Source organism: Dermacentor variabilis, chromosome 4 (genome assembly GCF_050947875.1).
Source record: "Dermacentor variabilis isolate Ectoservices chromosome 4, ASM5094787v1, whole genome shotgun sequence".
In the NCBI taxonomy this organism is placed as follows: Eukaryota; Metazoa; Arthropoda; class Arachnida; order Ixodida; family Ixodidae; genus Dermacentor; species Dermacentor variabilis.
This window is the reverse complement of record NC_134571.1, coordinates 223371179-223383614: the sequence shown is the minus strand read 5'-3', so window position 1 is coordinate 223383614 and position 12436 is coordinate 223371179. Positions and strand designations below refer to the sequence as shown.

The 12436-nt window shown below is 47.3% G+C and overlaps 1 protein-coding gene across 3 annotated transcripts in view; it reads right to left on the bottom strand.

Moving 5' to 3' along the window:
- Positions 1–12436, bottom strand: part of LOC142580123 (protein O-mannosyl-transferase Tmtc3-like) — an 870647-nt gene that overhangs the window by 58938 nt on the left and 799273 nt on the right. For all 3 annotated transcript variants that reach the window (XM_075690944.1, XM_075690943.1, XM_075690942.1), the window contains one exon: positions 12020–12140. In XM_075690944.1, the coding sequence (XP_075547059.1) occupies positions 12020–12140 (121 nt within the window). The remainder of the gene's footprint in view (positions 1–12019; positions 12141–12436) is intronic.

Below are 12436 nucleotides of genomic sequence, written 5' to 3'. Positions count from 1 at the left end.
CCTCTCTTCGTGCTCGTTGGCGCCCGTCGCCTCACTCGGGGCGTGTTCCGCTGCTTCGCTATAACTACGCCGATTCACCGGCGGCGAGCTGACGACCGCTTGCTTTGGCTCCCTGCCTCCCGCTTCGCCTGTACGGTCTACCCTACTTTCCGAGTTTTTGCCACCGCTTTGTTGTCCTGACCCGACATTCTCCGCTTCCCGCGTCTCAAGCACATCGAGCCACCTTTCCAGATCGGCGCTCCTTTCTTTCTCTTCCTCAAGCTCGGCCACGGTCCTTACTAATTGCACGGCCTGGGCCGCCACCACCTTGATGAAACTGTCAACTTTCGCCTGCAGAGCAGTTCAGTGCGAGTAGTGCTACCTGGTGGTGCCAGTTACTACACATAATTTATCGTCAGCATTGAGTAACGTAAAAGCAATAGAAGTATAAAAATAGAAAACAAAATGTTTGTGGTAATGTTGCTTTTAGCTAATGGACAAAGGGAATGTTAGAATGACATTTCCTTGTAAAAACTGAAGAAAAATACACATTCTCTGTAGCTGGATGAGCAATCAGGTAGAAAAGCAAGAACACTGTCATTATCATACAGGCATGAGAGTATTAGCACGGTCATGAGAAATTTCCTGCTGGAACCTTAAAGCATGGGACCCTTGGAGAAAAGCTGCAATGTAAAAATATTTACTGCATCTACAGGGAGACCACAGGTTGCAGACACCCTTTATGTCTAGTTGATGACGAAAAGTTGTCCCAAAAATTACAAGTGCTTTTTGTTTTTTAGTGATTGAACAGGAGTTAGCAAACCATGGGTTTGCTTTATCATTAGCTGCCAACAATTTGTCAACTAACATGGCAATGATATTATTAAACAGAAAGCAGTTTTGATCGAAAGAGCTGAAAAAAAACAACTGAAAAGCGGGAGGAAATGTTTCATTCAAACATGCTTCAAGAGTTATGTTTATTTTGGCGTAATGTGCTTTACTGTAATCTTATATTACTTGTGTTTGACTTCAACAACATCGCCTCCTTCCTGCTCCACTGTTTCATCATCCGTCATGGCCCCTCTCGTGAACTCCTCAGTGACAGAGGTCGAGTCTTTTTGTCTGAGGATGGCAAAGCTCTTCTCACTCAGTGCAATGTTATTCACTGAACCACAACTGCCTACCATGTCCAGACCAATGTACTCACAAATGTTTCGACCAGACCCTGGGTGACATGTTGGGCATGTACATCGCATCTGAATACAAATATTCTGGCATTACTCTACCATTTGTTACATTCGCCTATAACACTGCAACCCAGACAACTACAGTCGAACCCACTTATAACAATACAGGTTATAACAATGAGAAGTTGCTGCACCGTCAACTTTTGTGTGTTTTCCATGGTGAAATAACCTGATTACTACTGTGCCACATTATCAGTTATAACGATGAAGTCTGGCTGCTAGGTGTCCATGCTGAAAGGTAGTGAAATGCAAAATCATTGAAAAGAAAAAAATAATACGAGAAATTCGAGCCGCTGAATGATGGCCTGCTGCCCCAACAGTGGCTGCACACTCATCTTCCAGCACTCTCTACGCACCTCTCTCCCATTGTCCTTCCACCCCTCCGAACACGAATGGGCTGCGGCCATAGCTCTATGCCACGCCACCCTCTGAAACATGAATGGACCGCCCTAACTCTGCTGCTCTCAGATTGCTCGCTGGCTGTTCATTCAGCACAATTCTGCGAACAGCTTAATCACTCGTGTTCATTTTTGTTGGTTCCGTTGAAATCGCTCCTGGCCACATGGTTTCTCAGCCTCATTTGGCTCGCCGCCGAAACGGAAGATGGCTGATCCGTCCACTGATCATCGACAATGCACAACATTGCCGGTGAAAAGAAGGTGCACAGCTACAGATTTGGAAACTAAGTGCTTCTAACAGATGAGGTGATCATCGTAAACATGTTTGCATAGGATAGCGATGGCGACGACATGAGCGATTACGCGGTGGGGTAGGTTGCCTCAGTGTTGTCCTCACAGGAGGCCCAGCAGATGATTCAGTCCTCCTATGGTGCTTCGTTTTCACGAGGAACCTTCCACTGCACTACGTGGAGCACCTGGATGCCTTGGAGAAGGAGGTCGGCAAGCTTCGTGTAAAGCATGCAAGGCTGATGGACATAGGGTTTTCTCATGCAAGCCAGTGAGAAGTACGTGGCAAGATGCTTGTGGTGATCTCGCCTCTGCGTTTCTTCTGGATTTCTCAAGCTGGCAGGCTGCCACGGCAACCTTGTCAAAGCTTTTAAAAGGCCCCGGGCGACCAAAGCGATGCCTCAGCGGAGCTCGCATATCGCTTGCCACCCATGACCCCTCTTTGCAGTTGTTATCGTAGTGCCATTCTTTAATACCGATAGCCACAGCTTGTTACATGTGATTAGAGCATCCAGGAAGCAGTTACATGAGTGAACACAATCAGCAGCCGGATGGAGGAAGGTGGTGGGACGGCGCACTGCCCTCCCCGCCATTATAGTTTTCACCCAACAGCTCAGCCATCCCCCTATTTTGATTTTTTCATGAAACCCAGTTATAACAATTATCGGTTATAACAATGGAATTTTCGTGGCACTTGAATATTGTTACAAGTGGGTTCAACTGTACTGGCTTATTGCACTACAGCCGTCGCCCATTCCACACCATGGAAACCATACTGCCCTACCACCCTAATGCTTTGGAGTGTGTGCCCATTCCAACCACAGCACGCCATGCTGAGGAGTGCCAAAAGTTGGCACGCCACTTCACCACCGCTGAGCAACAGTGCCGGAAAAGGCTTGATGACGCCCATGCTGTACAAACTGTTCCCTCTCCCGGCGACTTTGGTTGTCAGTACCCTTGACGTTCCTGGCCTCTCGTCAAAATTGCCTCCCCACTTCATCGACCTTATTGCATTGTCCAGCGCACGTTTTAGGTGACTTATAAGACCACTGATTCCCCCTCTGACTCCGTCATCATGGACATGACATTGTTCACACAGATCACTTGAAGTATTACCATGAGCCACGCATTATCACTACTGCTCGAGACGCCAAGATGGCTGCTTTTTCCACCGGGGGTGAGTGTGATGAAGAAGACGAACGCCACGAACTGGAGATGATGAACACCACCAAGAGTAGCACCATCATCAACGTTTCATGCAAGATGACGCTGAAGTTATGGTTCAGAGTGCTGCCTGACGTAACTGCTCCAGCTGCCTGTTCCAGACATTAAACGACATTTAAATTGTAATACTTTAACAAAGTTGGCACTAGCTTAGCATATAAAATTACTTATCTTTTTAATTTAATGACAAAAAGTGGTGGTGCGTCATCATCAGTATCCGGCGCGAGAGCCTCATGTGACATCTTGTGATGACGATGGCGATGATGCAGACAGTAGGCTGTCGTGAATGCTGTGAATACAGTTTCAGTTTCATTCCCAACTGCACCATGCAAGCAAATTTCAGACCAATTTTGTTGGAAAAAAAGCATGTGCTGGAATCGGGCAAATATGGTAATCAATGACTTTCAGACCATAATACTGACAGGAAACATGTGCTACAATATATTTGTTTGTGTGGCATCTTTCTCGATCACTTTTCAATATGTAATACACAATGATAGGCAGTATGAATGAGCACCAACTAACCTTGTTTATAGCATTGCTGAATCATATGCTTTCCATATCTGCATTATTTTCTCATAACCCCCGGCACACTTGCCCACATCATGCTGAGGCATATACCACGCATAGAGTGTTTGTGGACACACACAAAATATCTCCAGTGAATTTTGGATCACTCTGGGGCTCCAAATTTGGATACTGAAAGGACATCAGTTCCTGTAACGGGGTAGTTCAGCAGTTTCAGTTACAATGTGCCTTTTGAAAGTCTATGCAAGACCTTGCAAGAAAGAAAAACTTTACACACTGCTGCACATGGCAATTTAGCACTAAAATTTAATTGGGGCACATTAATCAGTACATTGCCAAGGAAGCAGTTAAATTCCATTACATTTGAGAAGAAACTAAGAATTATACACCAAGTGATGGAACAACGGAAAAGTAGGGCAGGTGCAACTGGTATTTGAAATGCCATTCAGAAGTGCTTCGACTGGGGCTAGTTGGAATAGCATGACTGTAGGGTATTCTAGTTCACCATGTGTTACATGTAGTTTTGACAAACTTAAACCTGTAGCAGCAAGACTATCGCCTCCAGAGCCAGTGAAGAAGAAGACGGCTCACATGCATGTAGCGCAAAAAAGAGCGCTAATGCGCTTGACCGAGAACCTGCGGCACCCTGGCTGGCCGCCCTAAATAAACCGTGGCCAAGCGGCTACCTCTCTGCGCCGCCTCACACAAATTGGGGACACCGGGCGACCAGGCCCAATCATGCCGGCGTCAGCACACCGACTCTTACAAGGCGAGAGTGACCTGGCCTCACGCGGTCCAGCAGACATCCCACAGTTGTAGGGTGTCCGGGAATTCTACATCGACTTGACAGACATCCGTTTATCCAGCTGGACACCCACTTCTGTATCAACAAGGTTCCAGGCCGCATTTCAGGCTCCGGCTGCTACTCCCCAGCCCGGACTTCTACGACGACTTAAAACTTGCAGGCAGCCGTCTTTGCTCAGTACACCATTTCAAGCGCTTAAGTCATAACAGTTCTCGCCATTTGAACTGTCACATCATTCTGCGTATTGTCGTCCCACATCACCTGCACCCACCCGTGCTGATAGTCAGCACATGCCAGCCCCAGCATCAGACCTCTACTCGGTCCATGAGCCTCCTCCCCATTTCAAAGGCAGCTGCGTGATGACTCTCTCCAAGGAATTCACTGGGCCAAACGCAACCGCTTTTAGCTAATCTATGGCCCGCTGCTCTTCTTCCTTGGACATTCCCGCAAAATATCTGCTTTCCATTCGGGGACACTGCACTCATCACCGATTCAGAGGCTCTCCCACCGGCTCCACTAGCCACAAATTTCACTCTTGCAGGCATGGCAATGCCGCAAGCGCAACCTTGGTGTTGCCTTCAGTGACCACCACAAGCCTGATACTATCGACATTTGAGATTTCGCTGCAAGCAGCAGCAGGCGAGTCTTCTGATGTTCTGTGCTCATACCTTCCACGGATGCATGGCCTACCCGAAATTTTGCAGAGGCAGCTCTGCCATCTGGTTTCTTCAGCTCGAGGATCACTTCTGCATCAACAACGTGAGTAACCAACACTTAATTTTTGCACTATCTCCATGCAAGTCGTGAGCTGCCAGACGGTCTTCTTTTGAAGCTCTGACTTCCAGGCCTGAGCATCTACCGGAGCTCTACCAGGCCTGGGCATCTACGAGAACCTGCGGTATGTCGTGGTTTCACACTACGGCATCACTGTTGCTGCACCTCACTCACCACCTGCGCTGATGGTGCTTCCTTGTACATCTCTCTCGTGAACCCAACACTACCAACGAAGACAGTATCTGCTTTCCATACCCCTCTGAAGAAAGCCCTGGCAAATAAGGCACCAAAAGAGCAGCTACCAGACTGACCATGCCATCTCGAGATTAAGATCTTGCTGGTCTTGCTAGCCCTGCACAATCGTACCCGCACTAGAAATGGTGATGTAGCATGATTCAGCAAAGGCAACAAGGCACAGCACCACTCACAGTCCTCCACCATTGCATGCCATTCGACCAGACCGTCTTCTGCGTTATTCCCCTCAACGGCCTGAACTCTTGGCACACACCAAGAACTGGCCAATACGCCTCAACTCTGCTTGCTGAGTTGCACTGCAATGGGCACGCAGATGTCGACAAGGCAAGACGGCGTCCTCAACGCACAAGACAATGCGCCCTCTTTCCAGACACTCTCAGCCACAACCACCAGATAGCTATTTGTGCCCTTCATCGCAACATGGACTTTACTTGGACTTCTTAATGGACACTATGAATTGCCCCCCATGTATATAGGCTTGCAGCCTCTGTTCTTTCTATACGAGCGCCTTTTGCATCTATTTCAATTGCGCTTCGCACTAGGAGGGGGGCCCTGTAGCGGCATGACAATCACCTTCAGAGCCGGTAAAGGAGGAGACGGCTTCCGTGCACGTTGGCACCTAAAAGAAAACACGCTAGCACACTCCACCTGAGCAGCTGCAGTATTGGCCGCTCCTGAGATCCCACAGCACCATGGCTGGCCGGCCTAATAAACCATGCCCATGGCAGCTCCCTCTTCATGCCACCTCCCACAAACCCTTACTACTGTTACGTATTCGGCGGCTAGACATCGAAAGTGGCAGGACGACCAGCCCAAACAACAGATGATCCACACGGCGTCAGGAAGACAATCACCTTTATTCCTTCAGTGATGCGATTTTTGTGTGCTAAGTAGCCAATCCAGGGGTAGCAAAATAAAAAGAAAATATATCGCGGCAAGCGGGGCAATCTTATCTACAGACCGCAACATAGAATGTGACCACCACCACAAATGTTACAGATCGGCCAAAGCTACCCATTTCGGAAGGCGTTCAAGAGGATGACGCATTTTGAACGATTGGAGGTGGGGACAGGTAGCCAACGATGGAAACAAGATTGTCCAAGCACAGCACTGACGCATTTTGCATGACCCCGTTGTCTGTGTGCTTGGAATGGGTGGAGATGCCGAGGTGCATGGTGGCACAGGCAGGCAAGTTGAGCTAGACATCGCAGGAAGGGTGGAGAAGGCACTGAGCATCTTCAGGCTCGATAAAGAGGCCCGTGGAGAAGGGCTGGCATGCCCAGTATGAGTTGACGCTCGTAATTAGCACTGCTTGCCGAGTGCCAAAAGGCTGCCGAGCAGGTAGCGACAGGGAGCCGGCTGCAGACCTCTGGCGCAGGGTTCATCTCATCAGCCTGCATGACAGGATCTGAAGTGGCATTTTGAATGGGCGGAAGAAGTACAGTAACTACGTCCGAAGCAGTCTCGCGCCCAAGCTTAGGAAAGCCTGGCAGTCGAATTCACTGGGAGCGGAACATATGAAAACCAAACACGAGAATGAAAAAGGCTTGCGTAGACTTCCATACACACGAGCAAAATTTAAAAAAAAAGAAAAACAGGGACTGTGGCTAAGGCAGTCAGCATTTGCATGGCATTTGCCTTTCTTGTGTCACACTAGGAAATCAAACTGTTGAAGTGCAAGACTCCACCACATCAAGCGACCATTTTTGTTTGACATTTGGTTCAACCACACTAAAGGGGAGTGATCGGTTTCAAAAACAAAGGAAGAGCCTTTCAGATAACACGAGAGCATTCTTTTTTTGTTTTGCTGTAGGCTTGCTTGCATAACGTTAGCTTCCGACTCGCATAGACAACAGGGTGCTCCTCAAATTTTTTGTTCACCTGACTTAAAACAACACCCATTACGCGGTCACTGGCGGCATACTGAACTAAGACAGGGAGAGAGTAATCTGGTGCCATAAGAATCGGTTCACTGACAAGAATCTTTTTAGTTGCAGCAAATGTATCATTACGCTTTGTATTCCAATGCACAATAGTAGGCTTGGTCTTGCGCAGAGCGTCTGTAAGAGGACTAGTGATATGTGCGGAGCTTGGAACGTAGCTTCTGTAGTAGTCAGCTAAACCTAAAGAGGAATGCAAGTTAGTCTTTGTTTTTGGCAAAGAAAAGCTAGTGATTGCCTCAACTTCTGGTTCAGAAGGACGTCGCTTCCCTTGGCCAACTACATGCCTCAAGTAGTGGACTTCAGTGCTTGCAAGAGAACGTTTGCTCAGGTTGAGAGTCAAGCCTGCTTCATGGATTCGAAGGAATACCTGCTGCAGATGGTCCAAATGCTGTGGCCAAGTGCTCGACAAAACAGTGATGTCATTGAGGTAGTGCACAGCGAAATACTCGGTGCCTGTGAACACTCGATTCATTAGTTTTGAAAATATGAACGGTGCATTCTTGAGGCAGAAAGTAAGCACCAGAGGGCAATACGTGCCTGTCGGAGTCATGAAAACGGCGAGCTTACTGGCGTTCACCGTCAGTGGCACTAGCCAGAAGCTGCGTACCATATCTAACGTAGAAATGTACTGTGCCGCGGAAACTTTCTCGATCAAGGCCTCAACATTAGGAATAGGAAACGTCTTCGTTTTTGTTATCGCATTCAGCTTGAGATAGTCAATGCAGGGTCGGGGTTCCTTGCCAGGACTTTCTACCATAAACATCGGTGACACATATTCGCTTTCCGCTGGCATAATTAGACCCAGTGTGAACATGTTCTGAACGGAATTGTTCAACAGCTTCTCATGACAACACGAAAATCTGTGTATCCTTGTACAGAAGGGTTGGTCAGATATCAACTCAATGTCGTGTTGCACAAGGTTTGTCCCACTGGGATAGGGACTGAACAAATCGCTGAAGTTACGTACAAGCACTTTTAACTCCTTTCTTTGCTTGATTGTTAAAGAAGCTTGTTTAGCGACAGATTCAATTATTTCTTCTGTTGACAGGGAAGAGCAAAGGGTCGGTACTTAAGGGACTGGAACATTTATTTCCTCTAGTTTGTTTAGGACAATGCTGAACGTTTCTGTGTGTTCCATAAACGGCTTCATTAGACTGCAGTGGTAGAGTGTCCCATCGTTGCATTTACCGGGTGTCATTACCAACTAGTTGGTGTCGGAAAGCTTTTGCTTAACCATGACTGGCCCATCCCATGCTACTTCCAGTTTATTTGCCTTCAACGACTTCAAAATCAGCACTTTGTCGCCTTCCTTGAAGGTTCGAGTGCGTGCAGATCTGTCGTAGTACACTTTTGCACATTTCCGCGCTTCCGCAATGTTGATCTGCGCCAATTCTTGCGATTCATGTAGGCGTTTCAACAAGGTCAGCACGTACTGAACAACGGATTTGTCTACAAATTTCTCTTCCCACTTTTCTTTTAGCAAGGTGAGCGGGGAGCGAAGCGCTCGACCGTAAACAAGTTCCGCCGGGGTGAATCCAGTTGCTTCGTGAATGACTGAGCGCAGAGCAAAGAGCATTGCGGGAACAGCTGCGTCCCAGTCGGTGCCCTTCTCGAAGCAGAGCGCACGCAGAATGCGCTTCATTACCGAGTGAAGTTTTTCAACTGAATTGCTTTGCGGGTGGTAGAGAGAGCTGTGGTGAATGGATATGCCACATTTCTGCAAGAATGTCGTGGTAAGCGGGCTTGTAAACACAGAACATTGGTTGCATTGGATTTCACTGAGAAATCAGATTCTGGCAAAGACACCGAGTAGCGCGTTGACTACAGCTGTGGAGCTTAATTCCGGTAACACCACTGCTTCCGGGAACTTCGTGGCAGGGCAAATGAGTGTTAGCAAGTATTTGTTGCCCGCCGATGTTACTGGTAATGGACTAACGATGTCAACTACCAATCTGCGAAAAGGTTCGCCATTCAAAGGCACTCGGACCGAAGGAGCCTTAAATTTCTCGCTTGGCCGTCCGGTCCTTTGGCAAACGTTGCAAGAATGTACCCAATGCTCAGATTCCTTGAAGCACATCGGCCAGTAGTAGTCGTTCAATAGTCTGCTCTTAGATTTATTTATTCCTAAATGACCAGCCCAGCTATTGGTATGAACCAGATCGAGAAGTGCAGCACGATACTTCTAGGGAACTACCAGCTGTTTGAAAGAGCGGCCTTTCTTGTTTTTGAGTGTTTGGTACAAGAGACAGTCTTAGACAGTGAACAATACTGGCTCCGTCTTGGATTTTTCCCAGCACGTTTGCAGTGACTCATCATTTGCTTGATCAGTTTTGAGAACCTTTTGTCTACCTTTGTATGAAGTTGAAAATTTTCACTGACTGGGCTTATCGTTTTGTCTCCGGGGTGCAGAAGCGACCAGGGAGTTATCAGCAGCTGGTGTGGCTGGAACGGTTTCGCTCACTGCGGCAGCTTGTGACGGATCACTTTGCTCTGGAATTTTGGCGGCATGAGTAGCCTTAGTAGTTTGCGCTGTAGTGCGGGACCTCTTGACGACCATTACAGGGTCCACATGAAGTTCCATTCCTGCGTTTTGCAAGTCCCTCATTGATCTGTTAGAAAAAACATAAGGAATTTTTTGAAAGAGCTTGTCTGAAACAGCAGCTTCAGTTTGAAATTTGCCAAAGGCTCCCATCATGTCAACTTTGGCTATCGGCAAGCACTTCGTGTGGGGCTCTAGTGCCTGATGCACCCATACACACGATCGGGCAAAGTCCTCGGGCTTAACAAACGATGGGCTGACGATATCAAATGTTGCTCCTGTGTCACCTAGAACCTTGCAAATGATGCCATTCACCATCATGTCATAGGTGCAAGGCAAGAGTAAATCGCTCTCTTCAGTTAGCAAGTTAATGGACACAGTTGCTTGTCGGCGCCCTACTGCGATATGGCCTGGTTGTTGGCATTTGCGACAGACTAACGGTCGCTTTTCTTCAAACTTGGATCTTTTTGGTTCCCTCGAGTTGACCGCATGCACTTGGGCGGGAACGTTCTCGGATTTCCCTTGGTTGCTTTCTCTCTCTCTCCTTTCTGAAACTTCTTGAATCCTCCCGACGGTTTCTCTTGGCAGTTCTTCTGAACTTTACATTCTGCAGGAACAGTACTTGTCAGCCAAACTAGCTGCCATTTGCAATGTCTCCCCGTTTGACTTGGGTCCTGGATCCACAGGTGCATTAGCTGCAGAATAGACGCATAGAATTGCCCTAGTGTAAACACTTCAGTCAGACCCTGCTTGTTCTCGTATGCATTGGAACCTTTAAGCCATTCTTCAACAAGCTCATGGATGTACAGGTGAATTCCGAGAATGACTCCCCTTGACTACGCTTCGTGTTATGAAACTTCATCCTTAAGGCTTCTGTAGACAAGCTGTACCTTCACTTCAGCTGAAGCTTTACTTTATTGTGGTCACGTGCATATTCATCTGGCATTCTCGCAATTACGTCCGCTGCTTCGTTTGGAAGCAGCGTCAAGAGGCGCTGTGACCAGGTCACTTCTGCAAGTGCTGCTCTAGTACAAGTCCTCTCAAAGTTGACGAGGCACAAAATGATGCCACTACCAGCCTTAAAAGGTTGCATCTATCCGCGAATTTCGAAACTGTCAGTTCGTTCAAGGCTATGCAGCTGCATCTATTTTAACTTCAGTTCTATCTCTCTTTCTTTTAGCTGTTGGGAAATTGTCTTCCAACATTCCTTGACGCTTTTGTCTTTCGCTCCGCATTTGGGAATTGCTTCAATAATTGTAGGTTTACGCAACGACTTCTGTACAGGGATACCTAACTCTTCAGCTAGTAACTTTAGGTTGGGTTTTGTTAACGATGCGAGGTTCACGACTGCTGGGAACAAGTGCCACTCTTACATGTACTACTTATATTTAGCAAAGTCAAAATGCCTCGACTACCAAGTAAATGTTGCTAATGCTCCCAATGAAGTCAAGTAAGCCGTGCTCTCACCAAACAGGATGCCAAGGCCACCGCTGACGTGCGCTCCATCCACCATCCCACTCCGCTGCCACCAGCTGTTACGTATTCGGTGGCTAGATGCTGAGGGCGGCAGGACGACCGGCCCAAGGAACAGACGACCCACGCAGTGCCAGAAAGGCAATCTCACCTTTATTCCTTCAGCGATGCATGCGCTAAGTAGCCAACCAGGGGGTGGCAAAATAAAAAGCAGGGCAAGCAGGTCAATCTTACCTGCAGGCCCCAACGTAGAATGTGACCAGCACCGCGAATGTTACACTACGTACATACAAACACCTGCAAGTACAGTTATTTCCCTTACAGAGTAGGCTGTTGGAGGAACTCTGTAGCCTGGAACGTTCACTCACTTCTTTTAAGTCTTGATCCATGTAACTTTCCTTCCTATTTGTTAGCGTTTTTTGCTGACGCCTGATGTCAATGAATGTACTTTGTTTTATTTTGTTTTTCCTTCTCTTGTTCTATTGTGTGCTCACTCTGCCATAGTCCTCTTTTTCCATAGGGCTGCGATGTGTACAAATAAACAACAGGCAGAAGATGCCACCTACTTGTATGGCAGAGTGAAACCATCGTTCTGCTTCTTCCATCTTTTTGTCGTCCATGGAGAGCATGCCAAGGTTGAAGTAGACACGCTCATTCGCTTTACCCTTGCGAAGCAACAGCTCCAGTCTGCGGCATCAAAACACAAGAGAAGTACTTCACTGGAGACAACCAATACCTTGTGGAAAGCACGCTTCACTCAAAGGAAAGTTTTCAAGATCCAACAAGCTTGAAAGAGTGCATGCCGTTGTAGTAAAGCAGGTGTTTGTACACAAAGCTATAAGAGAAGCATTCAGAGCAAATGTAAAATTGTTTAACTGTTTACTTAACACAGGAAATGTGCTCATTCTTTATTATTATCATTTTTATTTTATATATACTGTATTTGAGACCATAGGTAATACCTTAGTGTTTTATTGTCTTAC